We start from the raw sequence: 23,920 nt of genomic DNA, 5'->3' as shown, positions 1-23,920 counted from the left end.
ATTAAAATGTCAAGTGAAAAAAAAAATACACAACAAAAGTACAGATACAGGTTCAGCTCCCGGTAATGGCAGAGTAACTTAGGTCAAACTTATCGGCCTACTGATAACTATTACAAGCAACCTTTTTAAGTCACTAGAGTGCAACCAAAGGCAGATAGACACTGGACAGAATAAGACTAGAGGGAAGAAAACTTATCAGGTGAGATGAGTTTATCTAGCTTTTTCCCTGAAGACACTCCCTAGTCATTATGGCAAAAGGAAGATAGAGTTCAGGAGGGAAGTTATAGTCTTCGTGGGTTAAGATGTCCATTGGAGATTGGGGCAGGCAGATTGGTTGGGAATTCAGGGAGAAAATTCCAGAAAGAAGGGAATCCAAAATCTACAAACACACTCCACTCAAATCCATGGCTGATGGCCAAACTGCACACATATAGAGGGAATACAAAGATCCCAGAAAGGGGAAAATGGGAATTGGGAGGAGTTATGCAGAGTTTTCAAGTGCCATCTTGAGGAGATGAATAGAGCTTAAATTTTAAGCCTGTAAGTTAAACGGTCTCCTGTAAACACCCTAGCCTTCTACTGAAACCCTAGGAGTAAGGTCCATAACTCAGCAATCAGAAAGCATAGCTGAAGCAGACGTGCCTTAACAAAGCCTTTAACAAGGCTCAACATGATCGATGTGATCAGTCAGCAATTTAATTATCTGTCAGAACAAAGTTCAACATTCTGCAGAAGAAAACAGAATCTAGCATCTCCATAGTATCTACTATACAATAAAAAATATTATGACAGGGAAAAAAACAGAAAAATGTGATTCATGGTCAAGAAAGAAAGTCAACAGAAAGAGATCCACAATGAACCAGATGTTTAATTAGCAGGTAAGAACTTCAAATAATCACAACAAATATGCTAAAGAATCTACAGAAAAAAGACGGCTATCATGGGTGGCATGACAGGGAATTACAGAAAGATATGAAAGAGCTCGCAACAGCAAAAAGCAGCAGACAATTTCTAGAATGTAAAAGTGCAACATCTGAAGTAAAAAATATATTTAGTACTAACAGCAGATCAAATAATGGAAGAGACATTTGTTCAATAGTTATCCAAGCTAAAAATCTCACAGAAAGAAAAAAGATAAAACTATGCCAGTCTTAAAAACTTGCATGAGAGTATCAAATGGTCTAACACACCAGTAATTGGAATACAAGGAGAAAAGTTAGAGAAAGAGGAGAGAAGGTGAAAGTGTGGGGTAGGAGGGAGGAAAAAAAAATCTAAGTAATAGTGACTGAAAACTTTCTAATTTTCTAAACTTGAACTCAGAACAAGAATTTTAGCAAACTACAAAGAGGAAATATCCAAAGGAACCCACATCTAGGGACATCACAGCAAACTGCTAAAAAACAAAGATAATGAAAACTTTAGGCCCGGCATGGTGACTCATGCCTGTAATTCCATCACTTTGGGAGGCCGAGGCAGGTGGATCATGAGGTCAGGAGATTGAGACCATCCTGGCTAACATGGTGAAACCCTGTCTCTACTAAAAATACAAAAAATTAGCCAGGTGTGGTGGCGCACACCTGTAGTCCCAGCTACTCAGAAGGCTGAGGCAGGAGAAGCGCTTGAACCTGAGAGGTGGAGGTTGCAGTGAGCTGAGATTGCACCACTGCACTCCAGCCTGGGTGACAGAGCGAGACTCCATCTCAAAAAACAACAACAACAACAACACGAAAATTACCCGGGCGTGGTGGTGCCTATAATCCCAGCTACTCGGGAGGCTGAGGTGGGAGGATCACTTAAACTTGGGAGGCAGACATTGCAGTAAGCTAGAGATGTTGCTTAAGAAACAATGCAAACCAGAAGACAAAACAATGACCCCTATAAAATGCCAGGAAAAAAAAAAAAAAGACAATGTAGAATTCTATAGCCAACGAAAACATCCTTCAAAAATGAAGGCAAAATGAAGACAACTTCAGATAAATAAAATCTGAGAAAATCCACTGACAGTTGGCCCACGGTATAAGAAATGATAAAAGTTCTTCAAGAGAAAGGAAAATGACAACAGATCTACAAAAAGGAATGAAGATCATCAGAAAGGTAAATATGTGGGTAAATGTAAGAGAGGTTTTTTTAACTTCTTGAAAATAGAAATGTTTAAAGCAATAACAAAAACAATGTGTTACAGGTTACATGCACAAGTAAAATGTATAAGAAACACAAAATACAGGAGGAGGACTGAAGGAATATTGTTATAAGGTTTCTACAGTATACATAAAGTGTTATATATATCAATTTTTTTTTTGAGATGGAGTTTTGTTCTTTTGCCCAGGCTGGAGTGAAGTGGTGTCATCTTGGCTCACTGCAACCTCCGACCACCAGGTTCAAGGGATTCTCCTGCCTCAGCCTCCCGAGTAGCTGGAATAACAAGCGCCCACCACCATGCCTGGGTAATCTTTGTATTTTTAGTAGAAATGGGGTTTCACCATGTTGGCCAGGCTGGTCTAAAACTCCTGACCTCAGGTGATCCATTCACTTCAGCTTCTCAAAGTGCTAGGATTACAGGCGTTGAACCACCGTGCTGGGCTAAAATTTTATATTGTCTGAAGGTTGGGTGTGGTAAGTTAGAGCCTAGGTCAATTACTATCAAAAAAAAAAAAAAAAAAAAGCCAAAGAGGTATAGCTAATAAGCCAAAAGCAGAAATGAAATGGAGTCATAAAAATTCTCTATTAATCCAAAAGAAGGTAGGAAAGAAGAAAACGAAAGGACAAGGGCACATATAGAAAACTGGTTATCAAGAAAATGTACAATGTCCACCTCCCGAGTTTAAGTGATCCTCCCACCTCAGCCTCCTGAGTAGTTGGGATTATAGGTGCCACCACGCCTGGGTAATTTTTGTGGGTTTGTTTGTTTGTTTTTGTTGTTGTTTGTTTGTTTTGTGTTTTGTTTTTTGTTTTTGAGATGGAGTCTTGCTCTGTCACCCAGGCTAGAGTGCAGTGGTGTGATCTCGGCTCACTGCAACCTCCACCTCCCAGGTTCAAGCAGTCAGGTCAGGCGCGGTGGCTCATGCCTATAATCTCAGCACTTTGGGAGGCCAAGGCAGGCAGGTTACTTGAGGTCAGGAGTTTGAGACCAACCGGACCAGCATGGCAAAACCCCATCTCTACTAAAAATACAAAAATTAGCTGGGCATGGTGGTGCATGCCTGTAGTCCAGCTACTCAGGAGGCTATAGCATGAGAACTGCTTGAACCTGAGGCGGAGGCTGCAGTGAGTCAAGATCCTGCCATTGAGCTCCAGCCTGTGCAACAGAGCAAGACTCTGTCTCAAAAAAATTCATAAAAATAAAAATAAATAAAAAGTAAAATTGAATATCCAACAAAACAGCTAAAATAAAAAGGCTGAACATGTCAAGTGATAGAGATAATGAAGAACTGGAATGCTGGTAAATTTGCTAGTCTGAATGCAAAATGGTACAGTTGCTTTGGAAACTAGCTTGGCAGTTTCTTATGAAGTTAAAAACATGCTATTATATAGCCAAAAAAAAAAAAACCCCGCTTGGAGGTATCCAAAATAATGAAAATATATGTCCACACAAGAACTTATGCATCAATGTTCACAGCAGTTTTATTCCCAATGGTCAAAAACTGGAAACATCCCAAATATCAAACAAGTGGTGAATAGATAAACAAATTGTAGTATACTAAACTACTGATATATGTCACAACATGGATGACGAGCTAGGTATCCCGACAGTGATTTATTTACTGAGGTTTGAGTTTTTAAAAATACGCATTATGTGCATTTTTCACATAATCATATATTCATATATACACACACACACACACACACACACACACACACACACACAGATGTAAATGTCTCAAAGGGTGATGACAGACTATTGAGAGTGGTTACCAGTCAGCAGTAGACTAACAGACTGCGGTGAGAAGAAATCGCTGTTTATTGTATATAGTGGGCAGAATTCTAAGATGGTCGCTAACACTGATGCCCCTGGTGCACACAAACTTTCTCCCAGTTATTAAATCAAATGCTAATTTAGGTGTCACTGAGAAGAGATTTTACAGAGTGATTAAGTTCCCAAACCAGTCAGTCAGCCTTCGAAAGGGAGATTATCCTGGGTGGGGGCCAGACCTAATGAGGTAAATCATTTTTTTTTTTTCTTTTGAGACAGAGTTTTTGCTCTGTTGCTCAGGCTGGAGTACAATGATGTGGTCTCAGCTCACTGCAACCTCCGCCTCCTGGGTTCAAACAATTCTCCTGCCTCAGCTTCTCAAACAGCTGGGATTATAGGTCCTTGCCACCATGCCCACCTATTTTCGTATTTTTAGTAGAGACAAGGTTTCACCATGTTGGTCAGGCAGGTCTCGAACTCTTGACCTCAGGTGATCCACTCACCTGGGCCTCCCAAAGTGTTAGGATTACATGTGTGAGCCACTGTGCCCGGCCATGAGGTAAATCCTTAACAGGGCCTGGACACTTCCTGGCCAAAGACTTGAAGCATGAAGGGAACTCCACCTGCCAGTTCTCCCTTGATGGCTTTCAGAATGGAATGGTCTCTAGGAGCTGACAACAACCCCCAGCCAGTAGGGAACTGAATTCTGCCAACAACAGGAAAGAGTATGGAAGGAAAGCCTCCAGATAAGAACCCAGCAGCTGACCTCGTGAGCATGAAACCCAGAGCAGAGAAGGCAGATGGGTCACATCTGGCCTTTGACCTACAGAACTGTGAGCTAACAAACAGATGCTGTTTTAAGCAGCTAAATTTGTGACGATTTGTTATGCAGCAACAGAAAACTAGTATACTATATTCTCTTTTGTGCCGTTTGAATCATTTTTAGTCATGTAAGCATGTTATCCTCATATATTTTTAAAGAGCACTGAAGAAGCACTAGGCTTCTTCCTCGTGAAAGTGTTCAAGATGATAAGAACTTCATAACTTGTTAAACTTGCTATCTGATAGGCATATGCTTATTACATACAAGTTGAACTAAATGGCCTCTAGGATTCCTTCTAGTTCTACAATGACAGGATTTTAATGCCACCAGAAAAAAGAAGTATTTCAAAAATGAGGGTGTGGTCCCCATGATGTAACACAGAAGAGGGGCCAGGGAAAAAGAAACTAAGCTAACAGTCACCGGATGGACTAGTCACTAAAGATTAAAGATTACTAGTGACTCTGACAGTAATCTCTGGAGGATTAAACATCATTCAAAAAGTCTGTGAGGAAGATGGAACAGACTGTTAGTACCATTGATATATGGAGAAAGAGGGAAAAACAAGAAGAGACTACAGTTATTGGAGCACAGAACTAAAGAAAATTATTTAATCTTATTGAATTACTGGCCAGGTGTGGTGGCTCACGCCTGTAATCCAAGTGCTTTGGGAGGCAGAGGCAGATGGATCACTTGAGGCCAGGAGTTCGAGACCAGCCTAGCCAACGTGAGCAAAACCCCGCCTCTAATAACAATACAAAAATTGTCCGAGTGTGGTGGCACATGCCTATAATTATAGCTATTTGGGGGGCTGAGGCATGAGAATTGCTTGAACCTGGGAGGTGGAGGTTGAGTGAGCCGAGATTGCACTACTGCACTCCAGACTGGGCAATAGAGCGAGTGAGACTCTGTCTCAAAAACAAACAAAATAAAAAACAACTTACTGAATTACCCATGTTTGTATTTGCAATTTTCTTTCTAGCTAAAGTTTAAAACGTTCCTCTTTCACCAAATTAAATTTACTTCCTATTTTTAAATACAAATTTCAATATAAATTACCAAACCCCTCCCTGCAGATCCTTAGAAGAATCAGGTCTAATCTTGTATCAGGGAGGCATCTGGCAGGACCACCCAAGGGCTCCCTAAACTCTGCCATTCACAGGAGTTCTATGCACCCACCACATTCTGCAGTGTGCTCAAAAAAAAAAAAAAAAAAAAAAAACAGCTGGGCGTGGTGGCTTACGCCTGTAATCCCAGCACTTTGGGAGGCTGAGGTAGGCAAATCACTTGAGGCCAGGAGTTCGAGACCAGACTGGGCAAACTGGCAAAACCCCATCTGTACTAAAAATACAAAAATCAGCCAGGTGTGGTGGCACACACCTGTAATCCCAGCTACTTGAAAAGCTGAGGGAACTTCTTGAACCCAGGAGGCAGAGGTTGCAGTAATCTGAGATTGCACCATCACATTCCAGCCTGGGCAAAAGAGCAAGGCTCTGTCTCAAAAAAGAAAAACAAACAATGAATGAAAAAAAGAAACAGGGCTGGGCGTGGTGGCTCATGCCTATAATCCTAGCACTTTGGGAGGCTGAGGTGGGCAGATCACTTAAGGTCAGGAGTTCAAAACTAGTCTACCAACATGGTAAACCCCATCTCTACTAAAATACAAAAAAAATTAGCTGGACGTGGTGGCAGTCACCTGTGATCCCAGCTACTCGGGAGGCTGAGGCAGGAGAATTGCTTGAACCCAGGAGGCAGAGGTTGCAGTGAGCCGAGATCACACCACCCCACTCCAGCCTGGGCGACAGAGCAAGACTCCGTCTAAAAAAACACAGAAAAAAAAATGTCCTTAATGTCAGAATATTGTGTATACTCAATTATTCAATCCATCATCGACTTTTCACTTGAATCAACAGAAAAATTAATTCATGTTGGAGGTGAGTACAAACAGAAGTCTCTATCACAAGAGTCTATGAGCACTCCAAGTAGTTATTTTAAAATCATAGAAGCATTTACAGTACAATATGGTATCTATTTAAAAGACATACTCACTCTCTGTTCATCATCAGATCCTTGTGAAGACATACAAGTTGTTTTCGTTGCCATGTGAGACTGAAAGAGCTAAAAAAGGAATACAAAGGCTTAAAAGGAAATAGAAACATTACTCCCCAAAACCCAGTATCTAAATAATATATTTACATGAATAAGGTGTTACAATACTGTTGTTATCACCAAGTTTTGAAGTGTAATCTACATTATTGAATCATGTTTGAAATTGTGGCTTTCTTGCTGGATAGGTACCTACATAAGTAAATTACATATAATATTCAACACATATGGTAATATACTTACACACAAAAAAATTGTAAGAAATTAGTAAACTTCCATTTACAAGTAGGGAGACAAATAACTTTTTTTTTTTTTTTTTTTGAGATAGTGTCTTGCTGTGTCACCCAGGCTGGAGTGCAGTGGTGTGATCTCGGATCACTGCAACCTCCATCTCCTGGGTGTAAGTGATTCTCCTGCCTCAGCCTCCTGAGTAGCTGGATTACATGCATGCGCCACCATGCCTGGCTAATTTTTGTATTTTTAGTAGAGACGGGGTTTCATCATGTTGGTCAGGCTGGTCCCGAACTTCTGACTTCATGATCTGCCCGCCTCGGCCTCCCGAGCACTCCCTGCTCGGATTACAGGCGTGAGCCACCACACCCTGCCTTTTCATTTTTAAAGATACTAAGAGCCATGAAGTCTCTCAAAATTAGGTATGTTCCACTGTAGCGTGTCAGAGGAAACATAAATGTCAAGAATGCTACAATTGCAGTGTGGTGGGGAAAGCAGGGATTTTATAATTTTAACAACTACCTTTGTCACTAACATAATCATTTATAGAACTCATATTACACATCCATATCACTATGCTAGCTCGTTAAGTTCATTTTCTTATTTAATCCTTACAATACATCTGAGCTACACATAGTATTATTCCCACAGCCTAGATGAAAAAATTCGGATTCTGAAAGGTTGAGTAATTTACCCGAAATCATACAAGCCAGTAGGGTGTAGACATAGGTCTGATTTGACTGCCAAACTGGTGTTCCTTCTGCTGCCCCAAGTTGTAAACCAAATGGATATTCACTGTTCCCAACAGTAGAGAATGAGGGAAGAGAGGTACAAGAAAAACTGTACTAATTCCAAGGTACTGCTATCCTACTTCTGAATACAGCACAAGATACTGAGGAAACGTCACATTATTTAAAAAGTAGTATTAATATTGGTAAAAAAATTGCAAATGGTACCAATGAGAATACAGTGCACATTACTCCCTTCCCACTCTTGATTCTCTAGTAGCTCAGCGCTCTTCCCGAGAGGCACCAGACCCTTACGCATCCTTCCAGAGAGAGGCTGTGCATGTCTAAGCAGGCCTCCTTTGTTTATATAAATGGTAGCTGTCTACTCCTCTGTGCTGTGGTTTTTTTTGCTGAATCTTTCTGAGACTGTTTCGCAGTACTATTTAGATCTACCTCATTCTTTCTACAGCATAGTGTTCTCCTCTGTGTACTACAGTGTGGTATATATACAGACGCTCTTCATTGAGACTGTCCTCTCCTCTGTACTTACAATGAACTATGCTGCAACAAATGGCACTGCAATGAAAGACAGAACTTGGGTGCTCCCACCACCTCACCCTGATCCTCTGCATGCGCACACACAGTGAATGAATCCTACACAGACAAAATAGTGCACATCGTGACTGACAACCATCTTTTGCTGGTACATTTTGATAAAATAGGCTGACCTTGTAACTGAACACTCCGAATAACAGTGTTTTTTTTGTTTTGTTTTGTTTTGAGACAGAGTCTCGCTCTGTCACCCAGGCTGGAGTGCAGTGGCGCAATCTCAGCCACTGCAACCTCTGCCTCCCGGGTTCAAGCAATCCTCCTGCCTCAGACTCCCAAGCAGCTGGAATTACCAGCAAGCGCCACCACACGTGGCTTATGTTTGTATTTTTAGTAGAGATGGGGTTTTCACCACTTTGGCCAGGGTGGTCTCAAACTCCTGACCCAAGTGATCCTACCGCCTTGGCCTCCCAAAGTGTTGGGATTATAGGCCTGAGCCCCTGCGCCCAGCCAACAGTGTTTTCAAATACTAAGTTTTTCTAACACAAAATGATGTTTGTCAGTTGGAAGATGCTCCTATAGAAAAGCATGCAAAAGCTCAGTGAGGGACACAATGGTCCTGGTTGTGTTTTCACAATCTGAAAAGTGAAAAGTATGTAATGATACAAAGCACATCAGAGACTAGCCTGATTTTAATACCTGGCCTCAGGCTTTAGCTTTTAACTACACATATACTTCACTTACACCCTGCCATTCTGAAAGGCCCCCCAATCCCAGTCACCATGTGGTACACATCCCTCTAGTCTGTAGAATACAAGCAAAGTGAGAGCCCCTGGAAACAAACAGTGGTGGTTACAGAAATTTGGAGAAATTAGAGATCACTGAAGGCAGGAGTCAAAGAAGAAAATGACTTTGAAGTGAGTCAGGAAAGAGGTACAGATCTAGATGAGACATTTAAGGTAGAAAAAAAAATCCCTAAATACCACAAGGCAGAATTTCGTACTAGAAGAAAACACAGTAAGTGCAAGAATTTGATGGAAAAAAGGAACAGATTAGGGACAATACCTGAGTGGCAGACTGAGTAAACCAGAAGTGTCCATTTAGAGTCTGACTTTCTGCTAAAGGCTAAGAAGTGCCACAGATAATATTTGGCTAGGGGCCCTGTTCAGAGCCCTGCACTAGACACAATGAGGAGGAGGGTAGAACATTCCATGCTTGTCGTTAATTCCGGACCTAACATACTACCTGCTTGCCTCTCAGCATCTGTCTCTACTATAAGTGATGTACTACACATATAATTCACTGAGGCTGTATTATTTTGACTTGTCAAGTACAGAACTTTAAGGAAGAGTTTAATTTTTATTTTATTTTAGAGACAAGATCTCCCTCTATTGCTTAAGCTGGAGTGCAGTGGTGTGATCACAGCTCGCTGCAGCCTCAACCTCCTGGGCTAAGGGGATCCTTCCACATCAGTCTCCCAAATAGCTGCGACTACAGGCACGCACCACCACACGCGGCTGAAAATCAAACTTTAAAAATTACTGATAAAAAAGTGATTTTTAGTTTTTAATATAGTGATGCTATATGATCAGCATATGATGAGTTTTGGTAAAATGCTGCTTAGTGTTGATAAGTAAAATTTGCTTAGAAAAAAATTAGAGGCTTTAGGCTGGGCGCTGTGGCTCACGCCCGTAATCCCAGCACTTTGGGAGGCCGAGGCAGATGGATCACGAGATCAGGAGATTGAGACCACCCTGGCTAACATGTGAAACCCCATCTCTACTAAAAATACAAAAAATTAGCCAGGTGTGCTGGCGGGCGCCTGTAGTCCCAGCTACTTGGGAGGCTGACGCAGGAGAATGGTGTGAACCCAGGAGGCGGAGCTTGCAGTGAGCTGAGATCACGCCATTGCACTCCAGCCTGGCAGATAGCGAGACTCCGTCTCAAAACAAAAAAGATAAAAAAGAAAAAAGAAAAAAATTAGAGGCTTTATACTCATTTACCATTAAATTTAAATAAAATACAGGTTAAATTTCTGTCATTTATGTAAGTTCATATCAAATATCTGCTTTTGTTTATTGATTTACTGTGTTTCTGAACATCTGCCAAAAAGCCTACATAAAATCTCAGTGGATGAATGTTTTGATCAGGAAGTTTAAATGAGTCACATTAAAGTAATATGAATAATTATTTCAAATATTTTCCACTAGTACTACTTGGTCAGTTAAATTTCCAAAACAAGTTTAATACTGGAAAAGGTTTGAATTTTTTTAAAATTTATTAACTTAGTTATTTTTGAAACAAGTTCTGGCTCTGTCACCCAAGCTGCAGTGCAGAGGCACGATCTTGGCTCACTGCCGAGATCCTCCACCTCCCAGGCTCAAGCTATCCTCCTGCCTCAGCCTCCTGAGTAGATGCGACCACCAGCACATCCCAGTATGCCTGGCTAAATTTTTTGTAGAGATGAGGACTCACTCTGTTGCCCAGGCTGGTCTCGAACTCCTGAGCTCAAGCAACTTGTCTGCCTCAGCCTCCCAAAGTGCTAAGATTACAGGCATGAGCCACCGTGCCCGGCTGGAAAAGGTTTTTAATAAATTAGCAAGAAAAATAACAATAGGACAAGTGTTGGCTGAATCCCTCTAATGGCAAACAGAGCTCTGTGTAGGGCTAAGAAACACTAAATTAGAAAAAAATTAAAAATCTGCCAAGAAGAATTCTGGCCTGCTCTACCGTTGACCACTACTTAGTATGTGTAAACCACTCAGCTGGGCTCTGCAGTCTCAACAATACTAAGATATGGCCCTTGACCTTGTAACTGTGTCTCAAGAGAAACATGAATGCACAACAGGCAACCACAATCTCGTTTCAACGTACAAGGGGGTAAGGAGACTAACCATCTCAACCCACCTTTGACTACATAGTCAATTTGCTTCTATTTCAAAGATACATATATCACACACACACACAAAACCATATATAAATCTACACACCTACTTTCCAAAAGGAAAAATCCCATACAGTAACTTAACTCCTAGCAAAGTCAACCATATACTTTTTAAAAAGTTGTATTATCTATGAGTCCTAGAAAGAAGTGCCAGACGTGAGACAGCTGGAGGAAGGTCAGGTGGCTCCACCTTCTTTAAAATCTCAGTTTGTGGGATACAGGCAATGTGAGAGACACACAATTCATCCTGGGGCCCTTGGGAGACATGGCCTTTTCCTATCTGCCAATTACAGATAAACTTATGATGGTTCTTTCACAACAGGCCCCAGATAACAATTTTCCTTACCCTGCTGGGAAACATTTCTGAAAATGCCTTACAGCCGCCCCTTAAGCAGAACAATGAGGCTCAGGCAACAGAATCCTAACTTAGCTTTATAATCGCTTCACTGTGTTTTTGTTTTGTTTTGTTTTGTTTTTTTGAGATGGAATCTCATTCTTGTTGCCCAGGCTGGAGTGCAACGGCATGATCTCAGCTCACTGCAACCTCTGCCTCCCGGGTTCAAGCTATTTGTCTGCCTCAGCCTCCCAAGTAGAGAAGCTGGGATTACAGGCATGCACCACCACACCCAGCTAATTTTTGTATTTTTACTAGAGACAGGGTTTCTCCATGTTGGTCAGGCTAATCTCGAACTCCTGACCTCAGGTGATCTGCCCACCGCAGCCTCCCAAAGTGCTGTGATTACAGGCGTGAGCCACCGCGCCTGGCCTTATAATCGCTTCCCTTTAACTTCACTTTTCCAAAATGTTTTATTATTATAAAGTTAGTCCAAAACATAGAACCAAAGTTTTTAAACCGTCCCTTGGGATTCTATGAGATGTTTCTTGGCATTCTTTAGGACAATACGAGCAAGAGTGAGAGAGAGAACAAAAAGCAAAAAGTGGCCTAAATAATTATCATCTGGAGGCCGGGAGTGGTGGCTCACGCTTGTAATCTCAGCACTTTGGGAGGCTGAGGCCGGTAGATCACTTGAGGTCAGGAGTTCAAGACCAGCCTGGCCAACATGGTGAAACCCCGTCTCTACTAAAAATACAAAAACTAGCCAGGTGTGGCAGTGCATGCCTGTAATCCCAGCTACTGAGGAGGCTGGGTTCAATTAATTTGCTCATTTGCTCCATTTACCAGGAGGCAGGAGAACTGCTTAAACCCGGAAGGCTGAGGTTGCAGTGAGTCAAGATCACACCACTGCACTCCAGCCTGGGCAACACAGAGAGACTTGGTCTCAAAAAAAAAAAAAAATTAAAAGAAAAATTATTATCGGGGCCTATTTTATGAGTTTCAGGAGGGTGGGGCATTTGGCTTGAAACAATACTTTGAAAGATTCCACAGACTCATTATTTAAAATCATTTTATAAAATCTTCAGGTTACGGGAAAATTCAAGTTAAAATAAAGTTACAGATTAACAGTGATCCAAAATTTTCCTAAAACAAGTAGTAACATTAAGTTATTCAAGTTAATGCAGACCATACTGCTAGAAGGGGATGCTAATTACAGCCCAGAAAACTAAAAAGAACTCAAGTGGAGGCCGGGCGCGGTGGCTCACACCTGTAATCCCAGCACTCTGGGAGGCCAAGACTGGCAGATCACTTGAGGTCAGGAGTTTGAGACCAGCCTGGCCAACGTGGTGAAACCCTCTCTCTACTAAAAATACAAAAATTAGCCAGGCTTGGTGGTGTGTGCCTGTAATCCCAATTACTTGGGAGGCTGAGGCAAGAGAACTGCTTGAACCCAGGAGGCAGAGGTTACAGTGAGCCGAGATTGCGCCACTGCACTCCAGCCTGGGCAACAGAGCAAGACTTAGTCTCAAAATAAACAAATAAATAAATAAAATAAAAGAACTCAAGTGAAATTACCAAGAGTGAGCAACATAAGATAGCAGCAAGTTGGCATCCAGTGTGCGTGGCCTGTTTGCATATCCCCGGGAGGGTGTCAGTATAGCAAGGCTTACAGTTGTCCAATCCCATCAAAATAGCACCTCCATTATACCATCAAACTCCAACAAATACATCAAAAGTTAAAGGATAACTGCAAATTCTACTTTTTAATCTCAAAAGATCATCAGGATGGGGAAATTCTTGAAGTAGTTCATATAAAAGTTAAGAGTCTCAAGCTTAACAAAAGCTTGCACTACAAGAATAACAGTTGAAAATACAAATGCAATTTTATTTTAAAATTACTCCTAATTAGAAAATTATTATAGAAAAAATATCATTTCTAATTTGTGCTGTTACTAATTAGTAACATTGCAATGAATGTTCCAATTTGTGCTATTTTACTAACACTACAACAAACTTCCTCTCATGGCAGCCAAAGAGGTGTGCCACTCCGATTCCCCCTTCAAGCAATACCTAGTCCTGTGCCTACAAAGATTGCAGCTCGCTGACCGTCTCTACCTGCAGAGCCTTCGGAATCTGCTGCAGTATAGACCCAAGACCACTTTCTCCCTAGGCAGCTGGTAGGTGAAGACTGGGCACAGTAAGGATGTCAGGGCTGCCTGGCCCAGACTTTGTCAGATCCACACTGTTCTGCAGCTCTCACTGCCCAACTGGGCTTCCTCCCTTCTTTCCTTGCATGGCTATCAAGATCTGGATCAGGGTCTGAAGGCTTCCTCCCCAACACCCACATGTCCTGCTTTCTTCCCTCTTCAACTTTCACAGGCAATATTCCCCCTGCCCCTCATCTCCAAGAAATCTCCTACACTGCTAGCTCCTCCTACATGTCTGCTTCCAGAATTCCACCCAACTCACCAGTATAACCATCAATTATTCTGTGCATCTGACAATATCTTCGTGATAAATTCCTAGAATATCATTCCTGTTCCAAGCAAACTGCCAAGCTGCCCCTCAAAAAGACTGGACCTGCTTATATTTCTAATACTAGCAATGAGTTGAAAAAAAAAAACCACACAAACTGTTTTTCCTCTGCTCTCACACAACACAGGATAATTTTGTGACCAAATGTGGGAAGTTTTTCCCACCCACCAAGCAAGAATTAGTTCTGTAGTGGACACTAGCTGGGTGCCCTCTAATTTAATTCTGACACTGTCCACTTGGCAATAGAGTCAGATCCCACAGACTGAGGGCTAGTCCCCAAGACTCTGCCCCATCCCCACTCGACTTCTGCTCATCACAAGTAACAAATGGTTAGAAATCAGGATTCCCACAACCCCCATCTCAGGTTCAATTAATTTGCTCATTTCCTCCATTTACCAGTTTATTACAAAGAATATTTTAAAGGATACAAATAAACAGCCAGAAAAAGAGAAAGAGATACAAAGCTCAAGATCTGGAAGAGTCCCAAGCCCAGGGGCTTCTGTCCCCATGGAGGGGGGTGTGCTACCCTCCCAACACATCGATGTGTGTAAGCCTCCACGTGTTTGGCTATCTGCAAGCTCTCTGAACCCAGTCCTTTGTTCTTAAGGAGCCTCCATTATACAAGCATGGTTGATTAACCACTGGCCACTGGTGATCAATTAACTCTCAGCCTCTCTCCCTTTCCTAGAGCCTGGGGGATGAAGCTGAAAGTCCGAATACTCTAATCTTGCCTTGTTCTTTCTGGTGACCAGCCCCATCCTGAAGCTACCTAGGGGCTGCCAGCCACCAGTCATCTCATTAGCATACAAAAGACATAACTTTGGAAGTTTTAAGGATTTCAGGAGTTGTATGTCAGGGGGTCAAAGACCAAATATATATTTCACAATAATCACAAATGTATAAAAGGGTCCATTTCATTATATATTAATCAGTACAGGGTATTAATTTTTAAATTTCTGTAAATTTGACAGGCAAAACTGACATCTTAATTTGACTTCTGGTATTTTAAACATTTTTTTGCTTACTGGCCAGTTCTACTATATTTCCATAAATCACCAATTCATGTTTTCCCACTTGCCTATCAGGGTACTCCTTTGTTTCTCTTACTAGTAAGAGCTACTGAGTAGTGTAACTCTTTGCTTGTCATGTGTATCATAAATATCTTTTCCTGATTTATTACTGATCTTTCCAGTTTTCATAAAGTCTAATCTATAAATCTTTTCTTTATGGCTTCTTCCTTAAATATAAAGCTTAAAATATCTTTCTACACCCTGAAGTTAAAAAAAGTAACTAAATTTTATTTTATGATGTCTTACAGATTAAGTTTTATAATACTCTACGAGTTACTTTCTAGTACTGTATGAGTCAAGGAAACATGACTTTTTCCCAATATTGTTAGCCTATTGCAGCATAAGAGGATTAAGGGACGGCAAAGTCTGTCATATGGAAATGAGCTTCCCAAGGGAAAAACCAGGACCCATGAATAGACTAGTGAGGCAGATTTTGACACAAGGAAGGGAAATGACTGAAGGACTCAAGTTGTCTAACAGAAATGAGCTGCCAAGGAAGCACTGAGCTCAGGCCCTGGAAGGGTTCCAACAGCGGCACAGTAACCCCTATCAATACTACAGAGCTGATTTCTGTACTATGTGGGTAACAAAGGTAACAATTTTCTAAGATCCCTTTCAGCTCAGATTTTATAACTATAACTTGGAACAAGCAATGAGAGAAAGTATGTGATGTGAAGAATGAAAATAACTTACAGAAACTGCATGAACAGAAAGGGAGATTCTGGACAATAAAATTAAGATTAAGACAATAAAATTGCATCTTATTGATGTGAAAAGACCCTGTGGAACTAAATCTCAAGGCTTATTTAAATAAAAAGTAGGCCGGGCACGGTGGCTCACGCCTGTAATGCCAGCACTTTGGGAGGCCAAGGCGGGTGGATCACCTAAGGTTAGGAGTTCGAGACCAGCCTGACCAAAACGGTGAAACCCCATCTCTACTAAAAGTACAAAATTAGCCAAGTGTGGTGGTGCATGTCTATAATCCCAGCTACTCAGGAGGCTGAGGCAGGAGAATCGCTTGAACCTGGGAGGCAGAGGTTGCAGTGAGCCGAGATCACACCATTGCACTCCAGCCTGGGCAACAAAAGCGAAACTCCATCTCAAATTAAAAAAAAAAAAAAAAGGATTACTAGATGGCTTGAATTCCTTCAAAAGAGAGCATGTTCCATGCAGGCTAGGTGACAGAAAAGCCAGTGAAATTTGAGAAGGCATTAATTTAGCCCAGGAAAAGCAAATGAGAGAGGAGTTGAAGAAAAGGGAAAGGAACAGAAATAGATACACATTAAAAGGACTTAAAGCCTGAACAACACGGGCAGATCCTGTCTCAAAAAAAAAAATTTAGCCAGGCACAGTGGTGCGTACCTGTAGAAACAGATACTTGGGAGGCTGAGGCAGGAGGATCATCTGAGCCTGGGAGGTCAAGGCTGCAGTAAGCTGTTACTGTGCCACTATACTCTGGCCTGGGCAACAGACCACGGCCCTGTTTCAAAAACAAAAACAAAAAACAAAACAAAAAAGCATTAAAAGCATTAAAAGGAAAAGAACATTTGAGGAAAAAAAGAATACTTAGGAATCAGTGAGAAGTCTATCAATGCTTTTCACTTATTCCACAAATGTATACAATATTATCATTATTATTATTATTTTGAGACGGAGTCTTACTCTGTCACCTAGGCTGGAGTACAGTGGTGCAATCTCGGCTCACTGCAAGCCCCACCTCCTGGGTTCACACCATTCTCTGGCCTCAGTCTTCCCAGCAGCTGGGACTACAGGCACACACCGCCATGCCTGGCTAATTTTTTTGTGTGTATTTTTAGTAGAGACGGGGTTTCACCGTGTTAGCCCAGATGGTCTCAATCTCCTGACCTCGTGATCCGCCCGCCTCGGCCTCCCTAAGTGCTGGGATTACAGGCGTGAGTCACCACGCAGTGCCTCACAATATTATTTCTAAAGCCTTACATTTTAAGGACAGAATAACAGACCCCAGGCATTGTGGATCAAAGCTGTATAAATCAATATTCTTGCAATTTAAATCTTAGTACAATTGGGAGACATACATACAACTAAAAATATGGAAAAGACACTCAGGGTATAATGAAATCTGCATAGTCAGAGAAGGCACTGGCAAGAAAAGGCTTGAACAGAGACTTGAAGAAACAGGAAATTTCCTAGCAAATAAAGACTGGCTGGGCACGGTGGGTCCTAAGGTCAGGAGTTCGAGACCAGTCTGGCCAATATGGTGAAACCCCATCTCTGCTAAAATTTTTTTTAAATAGTTAGCCGGGTGTGGTGGCGGGTGCCTGTAATCCCAGCAACTTGGGAGGCTGACACAGAAGAATTGCTTGAACCTAGGAGGCGGAGGTTGCAGTGGTTGAGATTGTGCCACTGCACTCCACCCTGGGTGACAGAGCAGGACTCCATCTAAAAAAAAAAAAAGAAGAAAGAAAAGAAAGAAACAAAGAGGCTGGGCGCAGTGGCTCACGCCTGTAATCCCAGCACTTTGGGAGGTCGAGGCAGGTGGATCACGAGGTCAAGGAGATCGAGACCATCCTGGCTAACTGGTGAAACCCCGAATCTACTAAAAATATAAAAAATTAGCCAGGCACGGTGGCAGGCGCCTGTAGTTCCAACTACTTGAGAGGCTGAGGCAGCAGAATGGCATGAACCCGGGAGGCGGAGCTTGCAGTGAGCCAAGATTGCGCCTCTCCAAACTTGGGCAACAGAGCAAGACTCTGTGAAATAAAATAAAAGAGAAGGGGAGGGGTGGGGAGGGGAGGGATGGGAAGGGATGGGGAAGGGGAGGGGAGGGATGGGAAGGGGTGGGGAAGAGGAGGGAAGGGGTGGGGTGGGGAAGAGGAGGGAAGGGGTGGGGTGGGGAAGGGGAGGGGAGGGGTGGGGAAGGGGAGAGAAGGGGAGGAACAAGACAGTAGTGGAATCAGCATATGCCAAAGGTACAAATATAACCAGTATGGTTGGAAAAGCACAGTGAGCTCATCATTGAAATCCAAAGAGGCTTACATGTAAATGCAAGGACAGCAGAAAAGGTGAGGCTGCAAGAGGCCAGGAGTCCCTTATGACTTAGTGACTTCATGATTCTGAGTCCAAGTGACTCAAACTAAGGTCACTGGAGAGACGTCACTGTGAAGCAGGAAAGAGAATAGGAGAGGAATCAGCACAGGTTTGATGCAATTTTGGAACTACTGAGTTTATGGTTCCTATGAGCACCCTGGATCCCTCAAAGAACTTTTATGTAATCACCCAAATCTTTAGTCAAGCATATAATTAGGGTAAATTTTACATTATCCAAAACAAATATACGTGGCCCAGTGGTAATTCTCACTTCTCTTGAAGTTTCCACTGATTCCTTGAGACTGGAATTGTTCTATACTGATAAGAGCACTAAAGATTCAGCTTAATTAATCAAGCCAGTTAGGCTTAGTTTTTAGGCTGAATATAATTATACCATATTACTAGTATCAGGCAGCAGTTTATAAAATATTATCTCATTTTTATAGTCAGAAAAAAAATCGTCAAAAGGAAGAAAAAAGTTGCATATATTGAAATGGGGGAATTATTACTACAATGGGCAATTACTACTACAAAGATTAGAAGAAATAAAAAAATTGAGAGAAATGGATATGTGACATTAAGCAGTAGAAGAATACAGGTTTGTGCTGTATTAACACCATGGTTAAAAGTAAAAATGATTTCTGCATATGAACAAGTATTATGAAGTCTGATTCTTGGAGGGGGAATAAATATTTCCCTTTCTTTTTGATATCTATTAATATTATTACTTAGGTGAATTTAACAAAGACTAATACAGAAAAAAGACTACAGGTCTTCCTCAAATATCTAAAAAAATGCATTTGATCAGCAGCTATGTATTGAGTGCCTACTATGTTACAGAAACTGTCTTAAGTACTGGGGATGCATAAGTTAAAAAACAGAAAAATCTCTGCTCTTACACGGCTCCTATTCCAGTTAGGGAAAGACAGACAAAAATCTAAGTAAAGCATACACTTTGCTAGAGGATGATAAATGAAAGAAAAATAAGGCAGGGAAAGCAGATAGGAAATGTGGAGGTGGCATGAGCAAGGGATGGGCACCTCTACCCTGTGTGTTTACCCGCTTGGGGGGCACAAGGACAAGGGCAGAAAACTGAAAAGGTGGGGACTGAAAGGATAATCTATGCAGATGCTGAAATCATCCAGAATTCTGACAGGTCTAATGTTAGAGAATTACAGGCAGTCAGTAGCTAAACCATCAGGCACCAGGAGAGGTGGTGTTTCAGATATGAGTGCAACAAAGGCATGTGGTTAGCAGACAGTATGACAGCTGAGTGAGGTCAGAACTGTTAGCCGGGAGAAGGAGGATCTGGAAATTGACGTGAGGAATGTGGTAATCAACTATTCCATCTACAGATTCTAGGGTACAAGGTGAATCCATAAATGACAGAAAGTTCCCAGACATTCCCTCTGGGAAAAAGTTCAGGCAACATAAAATTAGTCAAATATTTCTGTATTCTGACTAAAATCACGAATACACAAAGGAAGGCATGGCCCACCTTAACCAAGAATAGCAGTGGGCAAACCTTCCTAGGAAGCTGTGGAACAAGACACAGGTCATAACGAATTGAAAACTGTCACTGATTATCCCTCTTTCAGCTATGCTGACAAACACATGATTCCTGTTCCTGCTCAGAGGCAATCCTTTTGAACCCAGTCATAGCCTCTGGTTACTCCGGCTGCACCCAGGCCCTGCGGGATCTGGCCCCACCTAGTCTCCAGCTTCATCTTGCTCCTGATGTCCTCCTCTGGCATGTTTCAGACACACCAAAGCTCCACTCACCACCAGCCCTTTGCAATGCCATTCCCTCTACCTGGATGCCCTTCCCATCCTTTGTCCCACACAAAGGTTCTTCCCCTCAAGGGGCTTATATTATAGTGAGGAGACAGAGTTAAACAAGAAAACAAACCGTGCAAGTGCTGTGAAAGAAAGAAGTAATGTGGTTAGAGTGTAACTGAGGTGGTAGTAGGGAGGAGATTTTCACAAAGGCCCAAATGCAACTCAATGGAGAAAGTAGAGTTTAAAAAAAAAAAAAAAAAAACAAAAACAACAACAACAAAAAAAACAGTGCTGGAACAATTGGACGCCCATATGCTAAAATGAGCAAAAAGAACCTCGATTCATATCTGGTACCACATATAAAAATTTATGCAAAATGGAGCGCTGACCTAAAAACTTCTAGAAGAAAAGGTATAAAATCTTTGTGACTTTGGGTTAAGCAAATACTTTTTAGCTACAACACAAGAAGCACAATCTATAAAAGAAAAAATGATAAACTGGACTTAAATAAAAAAATTCTGCTCTTCAAAAGATGTAGTTAAAGAGACTGAGCTGGGCACGGTGGCTCACAACTGTCATCCCAGCACTTTGGGAGGCCCAAACAGGTGGATGGCTTGAGTTCAGGAGTTCAAGACCAGCTGGGCAACATGGTGAAACCCCGTCTCTACAGAAAATTTAAAAAATTACCTAGGTGTGGTGACGCATACCTATAGTCCCAGCTATTCAAAAGACTGAGGCAAGGGGATCAGCCAAGCTGAGACAGTTGAGGCTACAGTGAGCCATGATCATGCCCCCCTGCCCTCACTTCAGCCTGGGAGATAGAGAGAGACCCTGTCTCAAAAGAAAAAAGGGACTGAAAAAACAAGAAAGACAAGATACAGACTGAGATAAAACAGCTGTAACTCATCTGTCTCATAAAAGACTTATACAAGAAATATATATATGTATATATATTTTTAAACTTGTACAACTCAATATTTAGACACTAACCCAATTGAAAATTGGGAAAAGACGGAACACTTGACCAAGGATGTACAGATGGCCAATAAGCACATGACAGTCATTAGGGAAATGCAAACTAAAACCACAGTGAGATATCACTACATACCTATCAGAATGACTAACAAACAAACAAACAAAAAAACCCCAAAAAACTGACAATATAAAGTACTGGCAAGGATGCAGAGCAACACACTCTCATTCATCACTAGTAGGAATACAAAATGGTACAACCAACTTGTAAACAGTATCTTATTAAGTTAAACTCATACTTACTATACCACTCAGCAATCCTACTCCTAGACACTGACCAAAGTGAAATGAAAATTTACATTCAGCTGGGTGTGGTGGCTCATGCCTATAATCCCAGCACTTTGGGAGGCCAAGGCAGGTGCATCAACTGGAGGTCAGGAGTTCGAGACCAGCCTGGCCAACATGGTGAAACCCTGTCTCTACTAAAAACACATAAATCAGCCGGGCATGGTGGCCCACGCCTCTAATCCCAGCTACTCGGGAGGCTGAGGCAGGAGAATCACTTGAACCCAGGAGGCGGAAGTTGCAGTGAGCTGAAATCATGCCACTGCACTCCAGCCTGGGCGACAGAGTGAGACTCCATCTCAAAAAAACAAAAAACACATTCACACAAAAACCTGTAAGTAAAGGTATACAGTATCCTCATTCATAATTGCCAAAAACTGGAAACAGCCCATATGCTCTTTAAATGGAGAAAGGATGAATAGAATAAATTGCGGCACATCAATATAATGGAATATGACTCAGTGATAAACATGGATGAATCTCAAAGGCATGGCATTGAGTGAAAGAAGCCAGTGCAAAGGCTATGAAAATTCCATACAACTGACACTGCGGAAGGCAAAACAATAGAGGCAGAAAACTGGTCAGTGGTTGTCAGAGGAGGGTGGGATAAGAGGTTGACTACCAACAGCACAAGGACATTTTCGGGGGTTATGGAACTAGCTTAAATAGCTGGTGGTTACACAACTGTATGCTTTCACCAAAACTCATTGAACCTTATACAAAAAAGGGTAAATTTACTGTACATAAATTGTACTTGAGGCCGGGCGCAGTGGCTCATGCCTATAATCCCAGCACTTTGGGAGGCCAAGACGGGCGGATCACCTGAGGTCAGGAGTTTGAGACCAGCCTGCCCAACATGGCAAAACTCTGTCTCTACTAAAAATACAAAAATTAGCCAGGCATGGTGGTGGGTGCCTGTAATCCCAGCTACTCAGGAGGCTGAGGCAGGAGAATCGCTTGAACCTGGGAAACGGAGGTTGAAGTGAGCCGAGATCGCACCACGGCACTCTAGTCTGAGCCACAAGAGTGAAACTCCATCTCAAAAAATAATAAATAAATAAATAAATAAACAAATTGTACTTGAATAACAAAGTTAATTCATAAAAGTATAACAATTTTCTGACTAAAAGGTAGGTAAATGGCAAAGTGTAGCTAAAATAATCAGAATATCTGAGGATAAACTAAATAATATCTGTATAATTTTGTAATCAACAAAAAAGAAAATATATAGCAAAATACGCAAATACAAAGCAAAATTAAAATATTTTCTCCAACTGTTCAAATTATAATGCTGGCTTAGGTTCTTTGGTCCTCAGAGTTACATAGAAACTGTAAATTATAATTCTTTTCCATACAACAGAATTTCTGTTACTATATGACAAGCAGCCTATCTTCTACCAAAACAGAGAGCCCCTAGAAATTCTCTCAATGACCCATGTCACAAAGGAGAAGAGTTAACATGACATCAGTATAAATGTATGTTAAGAAGGCTGTTAGAATTAACTGTTTATAGTAGCAACAGAGGCAAAATGCTGCATCATTAAGAACTGCCAAAGCCTGGAATGAGGTCTGGGGCAAGGAGGTACAAAGACAACATGGAGGAAACAAGAGACATTTTGTGCAAGGATGTGTGAAAGTTGCATCTCATCCAAAAAACTGGAGATAACAGTACTCAGCTCATGGGCTGGGAGAATAAAATGTGATAACACAGGATGGGCGCGCTGTCTCACGCCTGCAATCCCAGCACTTTAGGAGACCAAACAGGGTGGATTACAAAGTCAAGAGATTGAGACTATCCTGGCCAACATGGTGAAACCCCGTCTCTACTAAAACTACAAAAATTAGCTGGGTGTGGTGGCACATGCCTGTAATCCCAGCTACTCAGGAGGCTGAGGCAGGAGAATCGTTTGAACCCAGGAGGCAGAGGTTGCAGTAAGCCGACGTTGCACCACCGCACTCCAGTCTGGCGACAAAGTGAGACTCTGTCTCAAAAAACAAAAAATAAAAAACAAAATGTGATAACACAGGGGAAGTACTTGCCATGGTGAATGCACTTCAGCATCTGGTAGCATTCAATTACCATAGTGGACATAGTTATAGCCACAAAGAACAAGTCCACAGAAAAATATATCTTAACTACTTTATTACCTGCAAAGATCTTCAGAGATTACTGGGCCACTAAAAGTTGAAAATAGCTAAAAAGTTCCCTTTTATTAAAAAAAAAAAAAATTGCACTAAAAATTTTAAAGCTATTTCTTTTTTTTTTTTTTGAGATGGAGTCTCACTCTGTCACCCAAGCTGGAGTGCAGTGGCACGATGTCAGCTCACTGCAACCTCTGTCTCACAGGTTCAAGCGATTCTCCTGCCTCAGCCTCCCGAGTAGCTGGGACAACAGGCACGCACCACCACGACAGGCTAATTTTTGCATTTTTACTAGAGACAGGGTTTCACCATGTTGGCCAGGCTGGTCTCGAACTCCTGACCTCAGGTGATCCACCCACCTCAGCCTCCCAAAGTGCTGGGAT

The 23,920-nt window shown here is 41.8% G+C and overlaps 1 protein-coding gene across 12 annotated transcripts in view; it reads right to left on the bottom strand.

The window, feature by feature from the left end:
• The window catches only part of SEPT10 (septin 10), a 69,950-nt gene that overhangs the window by 38,588 nt on the left and 7,442 nt on the right, over positions 1 to 23,920 (bottom strand). For 5 of the 12 annotated variants that reach the window (XM_025353630.1, XM_025353631.1, XM_025353636.1 and 2 more), the window contains exon 2: positions 6,780 to 6,848. The exons of 6 other annotated variants lie outside the window; for them this stretch is intronic. In XM_025353630.1, coding sequence (XP_025209415.1) covers positions 6,780 to 6,848 — 69 coding nt within the window. Of the gene's footprint in view, positions 1 to 6,775; positions 6,849 to 23,920 lie in introns of all 12 variants that reach the window. One more of the 12 variants, XM_025353634.1, reaches the window with a different exon arrangement.

The sequence above is a fragment of the Theropithecus gelada genome, chromosome 13 (assembly GCF_003255815.1).
Source record: "Theropithecus gelada isolate Dixy chromosome 13, Tgel_1.0, whole genome shotgun sequence".
Classification (NCBI taxonomy): domain Eukaryota; kingdom Metazoa; phylum Chordata; class Mammalia; order Primates; family Cercopithecidae; genus Theropithecus; species Theropithecus gelada.
This window is presented reverse-complemented; position numbering and strand designations above follow the sequence as displayed.